General features: G+C 45.5%; 2 protein-coding genes across 5 annotated transcripts in view; both read left to right on the top strand.

Moving 5' to 3' along the window:
* LOC104053934 (syntaxin-binding protein 4) overlaps positions 1–4,492 on the top strand; it is a 35,611-nt gene extending 31,119 nt beyond the window's left edge. The window contains exons 20-23 of the mRNA XM_064462234.1: positions 809–858; positions 1,724–1,854; positions 3,192–3,249; positions 4,051–4,492. Of these exons, the coding sequence (XP_064318304.1) occupies positions 809–858; positions 1,724–1,854; positions 3,192–3,249; positions 4,051–4,156 (345 nt within the window). The 3' untranslated portion in view covers positions 4,157–4,492. The remainder of the gene's footprint in view (positions 1–808; positions 859–1,723; positions 1,855–3,191; positions 3,250–4,050) is intronic.
* Positions 4,493–10,880: 6,388 nt separating this feature from the next.
* The window catches only part of SEC14L5 (SEC14 like lipid binding 5), a 45,686-nt gene continuing 39,290 nt past the window's right edge, over positions 10,881–17,276 (top strand). For 2 of the 4 annotated variants that reach the window (XM_064462186.1, XM_064462189.1), the window contains exons 1-4: positions 10,881–11,021; positions 14,428–14,531; positions 15,179–15,299; positions 16,450–16,525. In XM_064462186.1, coding sequence (XP_064318256.1) covers positions 16,463–16,525 — 63 coding nt within the window. In that variant the 5' untranslated portion in view covers positions 10,881–11,021; positions 14,428–14,531; positions 15,179–15,299; positions 16,450–16,462. The remainder of the gene's footprint in view (positions 11,022–14,427; positions 14,532–15,178; positions 15,300–16,449; positions 16,526–17,276) is intronic. The other 2 variants (XM_064462187.1, XM_064462188.1) reach the window with 2 other exon arrangements.

Consider the following 17,276-nt stretch of genomic DNA (forward strand, 5'->3'; position numbering starts at 1 on the left):
TTTTGTTCTTCCAGTGGTTTTCCCCCTCAGATTTCCTGAAAAATTGCACACATAATTGCTTTAGTCTTTTAATTGACTATTCTTCTACTTAACTACCTGTATTGGGAATACAAGCTTGTGTAATTAGTAAAATAGCCACAACGGGATCACTAGTATTCAGTGTATTTGCTACAGCTACTAGCAGCCTATCCCAAGAGCTCTTGAAATCAATAGGAAAAGGTGGAGCAAAAGGAAGAGTAGATGCTGTGCCCTCTGCTTCAGAGAAGGAAGAATTAAAATGCCTTTAGACCTGCAGTTTGGGGCTGGACTTAGGAAATGGATTTGACTTGGTCCCAGGGTCAAAGATCACTGGATTTTGACCACTGGAGCAAAATATCTTCCTTTTTTATACATTCCTCAGTAGTGTTTGAGAATTCACTAACCGTGCATGGTAATGAGTGTTTACGCATGCAGGTACAATCCAGAAACCAGGGATTGCTAGTAGCAATGATGAAGACTCGCTGAAAAGTAGCCTGCAAAATTGTCCTTTGGAAGAGTATTTTTATGTTGCATTTCATATATTTTAGTATTGCCATTAAAAAGGCATAATTTAGATATGTCTGTGTATCTGCATAGACTGTGAATATTGCTTGAGTTGCAAAGGCCTTGAGACATTCGCTTCAAGGGCAATGAATAAGCAGAAGCTGATTACTGTCATATTAAATCTGATCACCAGGAAAAACCCATGGGGTTTGTTCTCAGGAATTATTCATTCCTACAAGTTTGAAACTTTGTTGTTGTTGTTGTTGTTGTTGTTGTTGCATGGCAGAACGTCCACAAGGTCCTGAGCACACCCAGTCCTTTACCAGATGAGAAAAGGTAGGAGATGGCTTCTGGGAATCGCGAACAACAATATGAAATGTTCTTTTCTGACCTTTCTCAGGGGAAGGTGATTCACATATAACAGAGTTTTTAAACATACTGTTGCTTTGGAAGTGAAACCATGGGAGGAAGATGATCTGGAGGCTGCTGGTGGATTAGTACCTGGGGCAGGTTGGGCTCCGTTCAGGCTTTTTGGAGAATAAGGTGGAACACTCCTCTGGTTAAATTACTGTTGTTAGCAGAGCCCCTAAGCAGGTTGTTTCAAAGAAGCGGAGTTTTGACCCACCTGCTTTTCCCAACTTACATCAATTTTTGGCACTAGGACCATGTCCTTTTCTACCAGCAGTTACAGAAACTGATAGCATGTAAGCAAAGAGCTAGCATGACTCTCAACCACATGCATGGTTGGAGAAATAAGAGTTCAGGCTTCTGGACTCCCTTTCAGCCTGAACCTGTCTCGTATCACTTGGAAAAAATGTGTCACAACTGTAATAATGCTGGTGTGATTTTAACTGATGAACTTGTTGAAAGGTCACAGTCTCATTGATAATGACCAGCCCCTTAAAAAAAAGCCAGTTTTTAAGAATGATGGAATCCAGTTTTTAAGTTTCCAAGATGATTACTTCTAATATAACATAGGAAAAATGTTTTTGAGAAATTCTAAAAAATGCATTGATATCTGTCTGTGATACAACAATGCAAGTATGTCTAAAAGAGAGTGTCCTGTGATGCTGAGCAATCGAGGTGCAATTCCCCCTGAATACACAGAATTTATATAGAATATTCTTCAGGAGAGGCTGGTCAGGATTTTCAATGACCATTCTATGACAGAAGTATTGATGGCACTTTCCATATTTGTAAGAGTCAACAGTGAAACAGAAGAGGATAAAACAGGCGCAGTCTCAGATACATCTCTTCCGTCTTCAGATCTTGTTGACCTTTTGCTATCAGAAGCTAAAGAACTGTTAGCGCCAATCCTCTCCAACAAGGACGGTAAGCACTAAATTAACTGGAGAAACCTGAATCCAAACGTCTCAAGGATGTCTGTTAGTGTTATTTAGAGTTTCTAACACCTTACACATTTTTTGCCATACCAGTTAAGCCTCCCATACGTGTATTTGATTCTCTTATGGTAACCAAGATGCAATGCCCTCCGTGTACCCATGTGACTCATCTTTGAATCTGAAATGCAGACTTGCAGTGTAAGAAGTCAAAGGGTGTGACTTGTGCCCAGGGCTAGAGGAAAGGCATTTATCCGGGGAAACAAAACCTAACAGGCAGGAGGATGGTTTCACAGAAATGTAGAAATGCTGGTTGAAGGGGACTGCTGGAGACCAGGACTCAAATCTTCTGCTCCAGGTAGGACCATCACACTAGATGAGATCTCCAGTGGGTTTAGCCAGCTGTGCTTTCAGCCTCCAAGGATGGAGATCCACAGTCTTTCTGGATAATATGTTCCCAAGCTGCATGATGCTCTGGGAAAAAGATTTTCCTACTATCTAGTCTGAACTCCCACAGGTGCAATCTGTGGCCACTGCCCCCAGTTATATTGTCTGCCACTGCCAAGAAGAGTTTGGCTCCGACATCTTGCTAATTGCCCTTGAAGTAGGAGTGGGTGCTGCAAGACTGCCTCTCAGCCTCCTCTTTGCCAGGCTAAACAAGCCCAGCTCCCTCAGCCCTCCCCAGCCTCTCCTTGCAGGTTATGAGCCCTAGGGCTGCCTTTGCTGGACCCCATCCAGCTTCTCAATTGCTTTGAATCAGGGATCCAAACCTTCGTTACGCCATCCAGGTATGACTACAGCAGTGCTGAGCAGAGGGGAATAGTAACCTCCTTGTTTCCTTGGTGTATAAATCGGCCTAGACTTCCTTCCACTTACATGTCTGTGGATGGGAGAAAATCAGAGAAAAGACATCTAGCTCCATGGGAGTCTGAATGAACTCTGGGGCTCTGAGCTTTGTCCATGAGTGGTAAAAGTGTTTTGGCAGCAGTTATTTGGCCCCGCTTCTCTCTTTCCATGCAAAAGGAGAGTTTATGATCTCCTCCTCACAGTCAGGGGAGTGCACAGCCCCAGAGAGATGCTCAGTCTTTATTCTTTGATGCTATTCACCAACTAAACATGGCCATGGTCCAGCATTGTCTTTGTCTCAAAGCACAAGACATAAGGAAAATAATTGTCGCCTTTAAGGAGCACCTCTGATATATGAGTGTGTCAGGATTTTCAGAGTTCCTGCATCATTTAGATGTGCATTATCATAATGTAGCAGTGCTACTTGCATTGAGCATGTTCTCTAACCCTTACTTATTCTTGGCTATGTGCTTACATTTGCAGCTTTGCCATGTGACAGGGACCAGTGCCTGCCTGTGGAAGGAAACCCAAAGTACAAGGAGTAGGTGTCAAAACTGCTGTGGTCTATAATTTTGTCAATACACACATTAAAAGTTCCTGTTTGTTTTGTTGGATTTTCTTAAATCAAAATTTTTGCTTGACAACTTTTAACCAGATAATCTAGCAGAGGTTCTCCAGATGGCCATGTCAGAGAAATATGTCACTTCCTAGACAGCAAGAGACTACCCACCCTGCACAGTGATGCACAGTGTGAATTCCTGGATATCCCTTTTATTTTCTAAAATATTCTTTTTCTTCCAGGCTAGATGGGAATTTACAGTTCTATTGCTTGTCTAGCTGTCGTTTTTATAGACCACTCAGTTCTGAGTAAGGGAAAAAGTATCACTGAATGTGTTAATCTTTTTTGTTGTGGTATCAAGATGCTGCGAAGTCCCAGCCAAGGAGATGAGGACAACATGGCTTTGTTTGGACCTTCAGTATCTTAAGAATTTCCCTAAAAGCTCTTAAATGGTTTACATTTAACAGAACTATGTCCTAAAGATATCTGCTGAAAGGGCACTTTGAGACCTAAATATATACTACCACTGTCGTAGCTGATCACCTTAACTCAACCTGAATATCCACCAGCACCATTTTTTTAGTTAGGTACAAAGTAGACATTTACAAACCATGATTTCAAGGTTATGAAAAGCACTTTCAGACAAAACAGATGGCCACTACAATTCACTAGGCATGCAAGATCGGTGGCTTTCTCTTTTCTTTCCTAAATAACCAGTGTTGCCTTCATGTTATCCTCTGCGTCCTTCTCCCAAACTACGTAAAATGTATTTCTCATTTTCAGCCATCTTCATCAGAAGACCACGTGGCCCCCTCCTCCAAGCCAGAGCACGAGTGATCAACCACAGCCATCAAGTCCAACCAATGAACTGCCTAAGAAACCTACATAAATCTCCCATGGCCTGCTCCTGCTCTGAACTGCAACTGTCCATAACACAGCTGCTGCTATGCTAGGAGATGGGAAGGACACACCATGGATGCTTCAGCTTCCAGGCAAACCAGACTGAGAGACAAGCTTTCTAACATGAGACTAATTCTTCCTAACTACCCAAGACTTTTTCAGCACCCTCCCCTGCGCGTCTACCTCCGAGTTATCACACAAGGCTATTTGCTCATGGTTTTGCAGCTTTATAGGAAAAATATTCTCAAGATGCTACAAGGGCCTGAATTTCACTGGCAGCCTTTTAGAGCTTGTAGCCTGGGTAGTAAGAGGAGCATGAACTTACCCAAGGGACTCAGGGGTCTCCAACAGATTCCTTTTGGCATTTCATATGAAAAACCAAAGTATATTTAGAGACTGTAATCAAAGCAGCTTAATCTGTAGCATCCTAGCTATCTTGGGATAGGTACTCCTCTTCTTATTCTTTTTGTAAAGCTTATCCCAGCGGCAATGCTTGAAAGGGAAAGCACCAGCTCAGCTAGCCCGAGAAAGAGTGCAGAGATAGCCAGCTGTATGCTACCTGTGACGATGTACTGCTGAACACCAAGCACCCCCTGGAACACAACAGAGGACATAGTGAACATATTTCAGAAAAGGCCCACAGTGTCACTTGGAAATTAGATACATGTGATGCAAGATTGTATGTGGTTAGCAATGAAAGGGGTAGAGATCTGAGACGAACACAAGATCCGGGAAATAAAACGGAAACGCTGCTCACAAGGCATTTGCTTTCTGGGTTCTGATTGTAGTTGCTGTGTTCAGTGTCTCTCAGACAAATACCCTGCCTGGGTCCATTTTTCCCTCCTCCTTATTTCGGCAGCTGGTAGCAAGATGCATTGAGAAGCTGCAGGAAAATGGAGTGCATTCTAGCTTTTACAAAGAAATGTTACATTTACTTTGAATCTGCTTTGGGGGGTTCGAAGCATGTGGATCCTTGATAGCCTAAAATAAAGGCTTAGAAAAAATCATGACCCTCACCAGTATCTACTGTACTCAAAGATATCACTTTGTAACTTACAGTTACTAAAACTGTAACTGTGTGGTGGAACTTCACAGTCACATAAATAACCACTCTGAAATTTTGGTTAAACTTCATATTGTAGCTCAGGGTAAATGAAATCTTTTGAATGCATGCCTCAGGATATAAATTAAAGGACTTCTTTTAAAAGGAAACATAATTCTTTGGATCATTCTTTCTTCCTTCCCAGGAAGGAGATACTTTCAAAAAATATTAATCTGGGGATACCCTGTGGTTAATAGCTTTTTCCCCAGTGCTCTCTGTTTTGATGGAATGATAGAAAATACTGATGTTACTTGTGGGTTTAGCCCTATGGCTTTGTTCTCATCCCATGTGTTATACAGACAGGGCAAAGCTGCAAGAAGACGGGTAAGAGGTGCACAGAGCAAAATCCAGTCTCACCAGTTTGGTCTACCCTGTCTCTGGAAAAACATCTCCAGTTTCCCTGGGGTTAGTATGGCAGATACAGTCTGCTCCTAGCAGCAGCATGTCTTCAAAAGCACTTGGCCAGAGGTTGCATCCCAGGGAGATGTCTCCAGCCACTGCCTGCCACACTTGCCAGGGAATAGTACAAACAAGATTTTGGGAAGTAGCAGGTCTTCAGCTGTATGGTGTCATTACCTACACCCAACGGCACCCGAGAAACCTAGTAGAAAAGAGACAAGTTACGGGGAAAACAGAACTATTTAGGCCAAACTTTAATCTGATGGAAGTCAACAGGAGTTTTGCTACCAACTCCAAGAATCATGGAATTTTCTCAAAATATGAGTATTGAACTCGGCCCCCCTGAGTGCCAGAAGGGCATAACCCAGTCCTGTCCCAGCAGGGATCAGTTACATGGTCTGAAAGAGAATATGCTTGACGCTGTTTCCACAGCCAAGTGATTTGGATTTTAATGTCCCAGGAAAGAAGATTTTGTATAAAAGTATCACAGTGGTTGAGGGCTTGGATGAGACAAACCTGACAAAGCACAAACATTGTGCATTTGATGCTAACACACGGCAAAGTGTGGAAACAGCAAGATGCTGATCCAGGGCCGCTGTATTCTGTGTATCCTGAGCTGTCTGCCAGCAAAAGAGCTGTGAAGATATTAACCTTTTAAAAAGCCTAGACAGTTCTGTGCTCTGAGCTTACTGGCAACCTCCTTGGAAAAGAAATCCTCCAGGTTCCTATCAGCCACTGGAGGTTCTTGCATTAAGCAAGGATCAAGCATTGTGTGCGCTTTCCAAAGCAGTTATATTTCATTTAATTAGTTTCCATTATTTTCTTTGAATTTATCATGTTCCTTTTGCCTTTGCTTCCAGCACAGAAAACTTTCCATTCTCTATTAATAGTGCTGTTAATCACTGCTACCTTTCCAGAGCAGTGTTGAAAGCTAAGACAGGATGAGAGTTGTGCTCCTGGAGGTGATGTCTATTTCAGTGACCCAGAATAACAAACCTGTGTCATGCTTTACTTCCAGGCAAGTGGAATTCAGCAGAACTCAGCAAGTCACAGGGTGCTGTCTCCTCACAGAGCTACCACGAGGCAATAAGGGAAACACATAAAAGAACAAACAGAAGTCACAGAAAATGTTGTTTAAGCAGGATGCATTCTATTTACACAGGGCCTGTCTAGCACTCTTGCAGAAAGCTGAATTCTACCTTTGTTCACAATATGATGGCTTGCTTGTAAGGCTGTGGAGAAGTGCTGCTGTTGTGACGTGCTGTATCTGTCTAAGAGGGTCCTAGTATGACTGACAGAAAGGAGGAGGAAAAGGAGGAGTATTTCTGACAAAAATGAGTCTTGCCTGGTATCAGATCTTCCTGAGTGGATAAGATGGAAAACGGCAAGCGTTTTATGAGCCACCAGGGAAAATGCAAACAGTCCCTGTATATGGACATAATAGATCATGTTCAACACCTTGCACGTGTATAAACTCATAAAGATGCATTTAAAGAGCATCAGTGTGGTTAGCTGTTGACCAGGAACCTTTGGGGATTAAATATCTCTCTGTTGTGATGGTTTTATTTTGAGTTTTTCTTATACAAAGCAGAAATTCAGTTCTTAACCTTTGGTGGGTCAGAGGCTGGGAAGCCTCTTTCCCTAACAAAATAAACCAAACCAAGATACGACTGTCTAACTATGTGAACAGCTGCAGAAAAAGGGAAGGTTGGGCAGATAGCCACCTAGACATTATCTTGAAAGGTGAATGTAGCAGAAAGCCATTAGCACACTGTTTATCTGCAGTCCGATGGGTCAGGTAACTAAATCGGTTGTAAACATGCTGGACTAGAGTTTATTAGATCTCCAGTTTCCTCTCTGCCAGTGATCTCTGCCATCTCACTGTGTGACCTTGGGCAGTGCATTTCATCTCAGTTTTGCACCAGAAAAATCAGGACTGACATTATCAGCTTCTGGGAGTGGCATGGGGAAGGCAAAGCCCTAGAGACCCATAGGATATGGGTGCAACTTCTGGCACAAAAGGATCTGGTGAATGGTGTGGCATGATGTACTGCTGATCTATGTCTTCCCTGAAAAAAGCCTCAACATTTTAACTTTTGCTGGCTCTCAAAACGACAGACCCAACTTTTGCTTATCTTTTGTAAAACAGAGCTAGGTTAAGCGCTAAAAGGTTTCTCTACGGAGATGTAGAGGCAGCAGAGGTGAAAGCTAGCCCTGAACACTGCTGTGGAGTAGACTGGCATGTCCTTTCCCACTGCTGGAGGCTGCAGAGCATTTTTCTCCCATCTCCACTCAGTGATCTGGGCTGGAGTGAAGCCCAGTTCTAGACAGTGCAAACACATTTCCATGCTGCTTTAAATATGGCTCTTAAAAGCAGGTGAACTTTGCTGCTGAAGTTTTAAAGACCCTCTTTAATGATTAAGCAATGCTGATTTTCTAAGGGTTGTTGAACACATGTGAAAGAGGGCTGGAAAGCACCTTAGTGTGACGTGCAGAAAGGGCTGGACTGGCTGCATGATACTGCCTTTCTGCTACACCGTGATCTTTGTCCTGCACAGGGCTGAGTCTACCCCAGCACCTCCAAGACAGACCACAGAATTTTCTGGCCTCGCTGACTATAGTGTTGCCACAAACCTCCTTTGCAGCTTTTCAGGGGTCAGCTGCTTTCATAAGGTAAGTAGGAATAACAATACCATGAACAACCCCTACAAGTTTTTTTCTGCATGTGATGTACCAGTTCACTAGAATTTCTGTTGAGCTTTACAAATTTACGCCCACAGTTGAGGCATGAAAATCGAGAGGAAGAGAGTTTGCAGTGAAAAGCCCTTTGTAATGGGGGAAGTGGAGGCTGAATGGTATCTCCAGACCAGACGTCCTTCCTGGTAGATGTTCTCCTTTCTAACTGCAGAGACTGGCAGGAGTTCCTGGGCTGGGCTGCTATGGGGTGAGAACTTCTTTCTGAGCAGTTCCCATGAGACATACTGAGGGCTGAATGCCAGCCCGTGAGGCAAGCACCCTGTGCTTGTAGGTGGAAAGATAGAAAGAGACTTCAAGGCCCTTGGGAACACCAGGGGAGAGTTGGCTCTGTGTCAGGGGAAAAGGTAGCCTACCAACACCAGAAAATGCCGAAGTGACCTTTTAGCAGCAGGAGAAAATATATGTTGGAAAATGGGAATTATAGTCAGGGCTGCCCCGCTTTATTTATTTATAAAGTCAGCGTAGATGTTGCAGGCCTTGGATAACTTTGTGGCTTTCGATGCCCAGCTGTTCTGTAAAGGCCTCTAGGAAAAGCTGCCTGCTCTGACTCTACAGGCTGCAGCCTTGAGTGCTTTGAGATTTGATGGCTCTGTGGCTTCGTTGTTTACAGAGCAATATCAGGCTGCTTTCCTCAGTTTGAGATAGCAGAACATTTCAGGAAATATTGCTGATCAGAAATAGGACCGCGGCTTCCTGAAATGTCTGCCCAGATAAAGGGATGCTCTACAGCTAGAAGTGATAAGGAGACAGGAAAAGAAAAAGCAGCAGTAAATGTGAGGGCAATGTTTTTCAATAACATCATGCAAAGTGGCAGCTGGTCCCTAGGGAGATCTTAAAAGGTGGCTTTGAAGGCGCAAAACATTCCCAGACTGGTCTCCTACATCCCTCTCCTCCACTTCTTGGGACCACATGTTCCTCCTGCCCCAGGCCCACACGCCTGCTCAGCAGCTGTCTCTTCCACCCCAAAGTGGCTGCAGCGTGGGTGTCTTTTCCTCCAGTATAGCCACGTCCTCAGGGACCCTCACCAGATGGTAACAACTGTCAGCTACAGCCTCACAGTTTGACGAACAGGAGCCGTGCTCACCATGTGCTCCGAAGCACAGGGCAAGTGCAATTTCCCCAGGGTTCATGAAGCAACATACAGATTTTCAAAGATGGTGAAAGGAAAAAAAGGCTGAGAGGTGAGAATGCAATCCAGCACCCTCCTCAGCACCACTCAGCCGATGATCGCCTTTTACCTTGCTGGAAGAATTCAGTTACGTGAATGTTTGCTCAAAGTCTGAGTCTGTAGCTGTGTAATAAGACGCGCGGTACATCAGACCTTTACACAGTGCAATGATACGAGTTTAAGGACTGAGGTTGTCACCGAAAACTGGGAATAAAACTCCTTAACACAGGGCATGATAAAAAGCAGGCATTACTTTATTCAGCACTGCATGCATGGGGGATCTCTCTTCCTAGCATGCACCCCTACTGGAGTTCATTTTTGACATTTATAAATGACAGTTAACACACCATGCCTATCTAATACATAATAATTGACTTGACTGAGCATCCTCTTCTTCCATTGGTCTGTATCTTCTCTCCCTAAGTTTAAAGCTACAGTGTGATTTTAATTCACTGCGCATGCTTAAAAGGAGGTTGGGGGTGGCTAGTCCTTTTGTCCCTCAATTGAGTCGGTGGGGTGGTCGCAATCTCCCCCACTGGAATTACCTTTCCCCCAGTTCCTGTGACTTTCGCTGCCGTCATTGTTTCATGGTTGTGGCATCCCTTGCTCTTCCTTGGGGGAGAAGGTTTCTTTCTGTTATTGGTCCTTGAAGTTTCTCAGCTCTTGAATTCCTTTCACAAGTTGGCTCATTGAGTCATTTGTATTTCTTAGGATGTGGATTGAGGTTAATAATGGCTCAAGCTGCAAGTTTAACCCTTTAGTTATTGACAACGAGGCGAGTAGGTATCTCAGCTCTTCCCCGTGACAAACAGGTGTTGTCCTTGCTTAGAAGTTGTGGCTCTGCCTCCTCCAGCCCAGGCCCTGAGTGGGTTCCTCCTCCTGGAGGGTTGATGCCAGTCAGGGAAGCTCAGCCTGCAGGCTGGGATGGGCTCACGTCCATGCACACCCCCTCTTTTAAGGCAGAGAACAGTTGTTAAGGTAAAGCCTTCTACAGATTATGAGTTACCCCGGTTTGGCCTGCTGTGCCAGGCCCCTGGCAGCAACCTAACGGACAGGCAGCAGGAAACCCTGCAGTAAAACCCGTGCTAAAACCGCGCCTAGCGGGGACCAGCCCTGCTTTGCCGGGGCCGCGCCTCCGCCCCGCGCAGTGGCATGGCGGCGGGCGGTGCACGTGCGGCGGGGCGGGGCCATCGCCCCCCGCGCCCCGCCCACTCCGCAGCACAATGGACAGCGCTCGCGGCGCGGCGCGGCGCGGCGCGGCGCGGGGCGGGGCCGGGCCGGGCCGGCCGGCGGCGGGGTGGGGCCGGCGCGCGCGGCGGTTGAAGCGGTGCGTGGAGCCGGCGGTCGCGGCGCAGCGACAGCGCGACCGGGGCCCGGTCGGAGCCGCTGCGCTCGGTATGGGCCCGGCCGGGCTCCGCCGAGCCCTCGGTGAGGAGGCGTGGGGCGGGCGGGACCCAGCCAGCCGGCTGTACTGGGCTCCCCCTCTTTTCTCCGGGGTCCCTCGGGGCGGGCGAAGGAGGGGGCGCGGGGCTCCTCCCGGCGCGGCGGGCGGAGGGGCCGCTCCTTCGCGGAGCAGGGGGTACCGGTGGGTGCGTGTGTGTGTGCTGGGGGGTGCCGGGAGCCGTTATCCGTGCGGCTAGGCGCAGCTGAGAGGGACGTTTTAGTCATAATCCTGCGGGGATTAGGGCGGGAGCGGGTGAAAACCCGGGCGGCAGTGAGCGGCAGGCTCAAGCTCATTGAGGATCGCTTCAGATTGACTTAAAAAAACCCCAGCAAATCTCAACGGTTCTAAACTTTGCTGATTTCTGTCCTGCTTGGAGGAAGCTGGATAAACGTTTGGTCTCCTCTTGCTGAAGGCTGGTGGTGAGTTTGCTTCAGAGTGGGCTTGCCTGGGAATGCGAGGGGGCAGCAAAGGGACCCCAGCTCCTTTTGGGGCAAGTGACAGCCTGGCTGCTGGTGTCACTCCACAGAGCGTGGCACTCTGTCTGCTGAGCTCTGTCTGGGCCTTTAAGTTTAAAAAATAAATTAAAAAAAGACACCAAAAAACCCCAGCCCTGAAGTGCTTATAAACTCAAAGGCTGACCCTGCGTAAGTTGCTACTAAATGCATTGATGTGTTTGGGTTAGCTTGTATATAAAAACCCCACTGGCTTTAGGGCAGGGTTAAACCAAGCATGTGCTGTTCTCTGGGTCACTTGGCTTAACTCCCCTAAGTAGTAAAATTGCCTTGCAGACAGTGAGAACGGGGTTGTGCTGGCAGCACCTCTTGTCTGGTGGGGCTAATGAGCGTGCTGGTGTACCCCATGCCTGTGCTTAGGGAAAATATGACACAAACTTTCCTCAGGGCAAGGTGAAACAGTTCTATGCTGGCACTTTGTTGCACTGTCAAGGGACCTGGTGACTGGACTTACTCTTGTTGTAGGTGTTAAACTGAAGCATGTCTCAATTTTTAAACTGAATTTGACTACTGAACTATTGACTGTAGTGTTGACGGATAAAATGGCGTAGTATGGCTTCCTATGGAGTAGTAAGGTGTGGAATGAGGAGCTTTGCTTCAAGAAAGCTTATCTAGTGCTGCAGGTTGGCAGGTACCAGGGATTTAGTATGTAGCTGTGCATAGAAGGTCAATGGTGGCTCTTTGAGAAAATTAATTTATGAGATGAAGGTGTAGAAGTATTAAGGCATGAAGCTTATTTTGATGTATACATGGAAGACACTGCTATATTTACAAGGCTTTGAGAGCAGAATGCTGTACCCTGTTCCTTTCTCTTCCCCTCTCAGCCAAAGAGACTGTTCCTTATTGTGTTGTAAAGAGTGTGTGAACCTTCTGTGAATGTTTGTGTTGCTTGCCTTTGATTGTAAAGTGCAGAGGGACTCCAAGCATCTCTGCAAGGTGTAGAGAGTGGTGGCCAGGCTCTGCAGCAGCGTGCTGGCTTGCAGCCCTCGCACTGCTTCACCCCTGCACCGTAGGTGTTTCTCCAGGGGTAAGATGAAGTCCTGCCTGAGAAGATGTATGCCTCTAAAAGATAGTAATGGCTTATGCTGGCACCACTCCCCTCTGAGCCTTCCATATAAGAAACTATGAAAGGCTTTTTTTCAAGATCTTATGTGAAAGAGCTCTAACAAATATCCCATGGCTTGGTACCATCTTATTATTACATGTGTAAAGCATCAGCTACTGTATCCACATCTACCTAAGCAAAAGGCATTTCAGGCAGAGGAAATGTCACACACTTGTTTCTCCACCTTACTCTAGAAGGGGGGAGGAAAGACTACAGCCCTGCAGAATCCCCCTTTTTCTAACTAGAAATATCAACTCAGCTGGGTGCCACAGCTGGCTTTCACATGTTGTAATAGTATTTGAGGAAGTCTGGAGTTCTGCTGTTTTCAGCAGTTCTTTGTCAAAAACAAAACAAAGCAAAATTCTCAGTTCTCTTCCAGCTAGAAAGAAGCCACCACAGGTGAGAGAAGTTAATAAAGTCACTTGTTGCCCAGTTTCACCATCCAACAGGCAGCTCTAATGTGGAAAGAGTTGCATGAGTTCATACTAGCCTGGATGTGAAGCAGGGCTTGGGGGCTTCCATTCAGGCCTTTATGTATATTTAATATATAAACTCAATTTCTGATTTCCAACCATCTGGCTGTATTCTGTCAAGCCTTTCCTACAATTAGTAGACTAAAAAGTTGAGCATGTGGAAAACTGTGTAGGTACATAGTGGATGATTCTAAACACAATGGAAAGATATAGTTAACATCACTGCCTCTCTTCCCTTTGCTGTGTGTGTAGTGATGTGCATTCCTCATGGGAGCTCTCCCAGTCTTCCAGCTTGGCTAATGTGTAGTGGTAGCTTTGCATGCTGTATGTATGCCACTTCTTGTTAAGAATTTGTAATTTCTCTGGAATGCTACTGAAGTTACAGCAGGGAAATGAGAGTGCTATCAGGGGTTCACATCCTTCCATTTCATGCCCCCTTCCATGCCCTCCTTCCCCTGGTACAGTGCCAGTGGGTATATCTCAAGCTTATAATTAACTCTCTGCCTTTGAGGGTTTGGTTCATCTGTGAAGTGCTGTATGGGCTGTAGCAAAAGGCAGTACACAGGCCAGCTGGACTCTGCAGGGAGCTGCAGGCTGTTGAGTCTCTGGGCTGTTGGCACTGCTGTCAGTGTGTCATGGGATGCTTTACGAAATGTAGCTGCTGCTGTTTCCTCTGTTCAGGTGTGCGATAATTGAAACACTTTAATATCTAATTGGGATGGTTAAGGCAATTATTAGCTAGGTATGTTGCTTCAATGCACTGATGGCTCCAGCCTCTGAATTTTTGTGAACTGCACTGGGCTTGGCCAGCTGAAATGGTGTTACCCAATGGATGGCTGTGGGTCTGTCTCTAGCTGTGGATTGGGGTTTCTAAGTGATCAAGCTGCAGTTTAGTGAGTCACTGCTCTTCAGCTGAGCTGTTTCCTAATATGTGCTTTTAGCCAGATGCAAATACGAAGTAGAGCAGGTAGCCTGGGCCACTGCGGAGGCTGAAGTGGTATGATGGATGTCTAAGAAGCAGACGTATTCTGTAGTTGTGGAGTTTCTTTCTGGTTTTCTTTATGAAGTGGTTGAATCTAACTGTTTATAATTTGAGTGGAATACATGACATGACTTTAAAAACATGATTGTCTTTTTGATTCTAAAGCCCTGTGAGGATGCATGTCTTTAGCTAACGTGGCCCAGCTGCCCAGTGGTAACACCTGAAAATCTTATGTCATCATCAGTGCTAATCCTCTCTCTGTATCTGTGTGCACTGAGTTGCACCTTTGACTGCCTCTTCTGATTTTTCTTTTTCCAGGAGTTATAGCTGGAGTCCCTCTTGCTTTGAGAAGCAGAATGATTGTCTTGCAGCTCTGTTTTGAGGAGAGGGCATAGAAGGTCTGCCACCATACTTTCCCCAAGGTATGAAAGGTTTCTAGGGCAGGTGTGAGTTATCAGCTGTCTTTCTTCCACAGCTTCCCATGCATGTAATAGTCACAGGCTCTTTTTCTCAAACATCCCCCAACTAGGCAAGTACAGGGCAGTAAACCTGTGGCAACAGGGTATTGCAGCTGCTAAGGAGCAACAGACCTGTCCAAGCAGCATGCCTAAGGCTGTTGAGCTACAGCTTGTGCCACCTTGTTGTACTGTTGCTGGTGATGTTGTTTCTGGGCTGCGGGTGATTCTAGACTGAGTGGCCTGTCCTGAGACTTCCTCCTGTGGAGGTCCCTGACCCCCTCCTACAGAGGTGCAGGAATTCCTGGTTTAGCAAGCGAGGTCAGAACAGGGAGCAAGACCATAGCTAAATAAATTTAACAAGGCTTCTCTTGCTATATTTGCACTTACTCAGAAGGTTCCCACACAGCCTAGGTATTGCGCTTGCATAATCATATTACAGCGTTGCGTTACAAGGTGCCCTGTGTCTCTTGGCTCCGGTATCTGATACATGATAGCAGCCTGGGCTTCCTGGGTGTTTGCCTGCCCCTGCTCCACTCACTTCAGTTTGAGTTGGATGCTCTGCTGATGTATTCTCTCTGCATTTACCTGTTCTGTATGGACTGGCTTTTTAGTACCAGTAAGATTCCTAGAGACCCAGCAAGTCCTGAATGTTGCTCCTTGGGTAACGTGATCCTCTGCAGAGGAACTGTCTGATTGTGAGACACTACTTCTACAAACATTCCGTGTTCTCAGGTACTCAAACTTTTAAAAGTCGCTTTTCCCCTCTCCCTTGCTTAGATTGTACTGTGTAATGGTATTTTGCAGCAGTCTTTCTGAGGGAGAAAACTGCTGTTTGCCTTTTAATTCCTGTTTCGCCTCAATTTTTGGGCTTAAAATGTCAGGGATAAGTTGTCTTAATGCTCTGAGTTCAGTGCTACACTGCGTCATGTTGCCGAGGGCTGTGTCTGCTCAGCGGTGGAATCTGAGTGGGGTGGAATCAGCATAGTGTCTCAAAACAGCTGTCCAGTCTTTTGTGTTTCTGATGTTTGTAGATGGTATTAATGGGAGTGATATAAAGGAACCAAAAGGAATTGCAGAAAGAAACCTTTAAAAAGAAGGTTATTAGGCTGATGTACTTCCTTGAGATGCTGGTTATTGATGCATGTTTGAGGGTTAAAACCCCAGCGAGAGTATGAGGGAGGAATCCTGATGAGAACAGTGAGAGGTGGCTAGGAGAAATGAAATGCTGAGAACTGAATTGTTTCCACTGCATGCAGTTATTTCCTTAGTTCAGCTGGAAGCAGTGGGCATCCAGTCAGTGGGATGTGATTGCTAGCTTAGCATCAGGCATGTTCTTTAAGCGTACTGATTCTTTTTCCTTTGTTTTAGTGGGTTAAAACAGCTGAATGCTACTTTGCACAAAAAGCATTTAAAACACCAAGGTATGGGAAGCTGTGGAAGCTTTCAACAAGGGGGGTTTTGCATAATGATTACAAATGTAATGCAGAAAAGGGGGATGGGGGGAAGAATCACCCTTTAAGCTTTGCAAGACTCCTTTGACAAGCTCCTCCAGAGTACAGTTGATTCTGGCTTCACGTGTCTGATTTGTGCCTTAATTATTGTGAGTTTTGTCGGAGCTCTAAGTTGAGTTTACTGCAGGAATGTTGGGAAGCAGCAAAGGATGCTACCATGTGCACTGGGCTAGGACTGCAGAGACCTGCCTTTTGTTCTGTCTCTGCCACTGACTCGCTAAGCGATACTGGGCAAGAGATCCTACATAATGTATCCTCTTGCTTTGTGAGAAAGAGTTAAGGCTTCTGGTAAGGTCTGAAAATTGCTAAAATGTATTATGGAGTTTGGTGTAAAATTGGATCTAAAATTCTCCAATTTCTTTCTATTACAGGTGTGTAGTAAAAATGGTGCAGAAATACCAGTCCCCAGTTCGAGTCTACAAATATCCTTTTGAGCTCGTCATGGCAGTGAGTAATACTCAGCACTTTCACTTTTCCGGCTGCTAAGGCCTGCAGCCTCAGGCCAGTGGGAGGTGGGAGGCTGTGGTTTTGGCTAGCATGTCTTTGACAATCTTATGGGTACATTGTGGGAACAGAGGTTTAGCTCTCATTATCTTTTTGTCCTTTCTTCAGTTTTCCATGAAAAATAAGAATCAACATCTCAGTATTTCAAGAGAGGCGGTTTAGTCATTAGAGGGGGAAAAAAACCCAACAAAACCGACCCTCTTGTAATTAATCTTTCACAAGGAAGGACAAAATTGACATTCAGGTAGGCAGGGCCAGTCTGTGGCCAGACACCGTCTCTGCCTTATCGCCAAATGCCATTCAGTTTAGAATCTCTTTAGGTCTGATCCCAGTCAGTATTGTAGGATGTATGTGTCTAGAATTCGATTCTAAATCATACTGAGCTTTTTGGTTAAAACCTGGACATCTGGAAAAATTCTTCCGTGTCGTTCTTCCCTGTTCACCCTGTTATTGAAATGTTTGGAGATACCTCCAAATTTTGTGATATCCACAAGGGGCTTGGTTGAGGGCTGTAATTGAAGTTCATTTGCTAATGATACAGATGCTGCTAATGTGACTGTGGCAGCTTCCTTAGAGTTTAAAGGTATTTGTGATATTCTGGACTTTGTCACTGCTCTTCAAGGTCTGACTCAAATATCCTTCTGAAAGGTTTGCTGTTTGCATTTCAAGGGCAGCACTGAGCATTTGGGCATTT

The sequence above is a fragment of the Phalacrocorax carbo genome, chromosome 10 (assembly GCF_963921805.1).
Source record: "Phalacrocorax carbo chromosome 10, bPhaCar2.1, whole genome shotgun sequence".
Taxonomy (NCBI): Eukaryota; Metazoa; Chordata; class Aves; order Suliformes; family Phalacrocoracidae; genus Phalacrocorax; species Phalacrocorax carbo.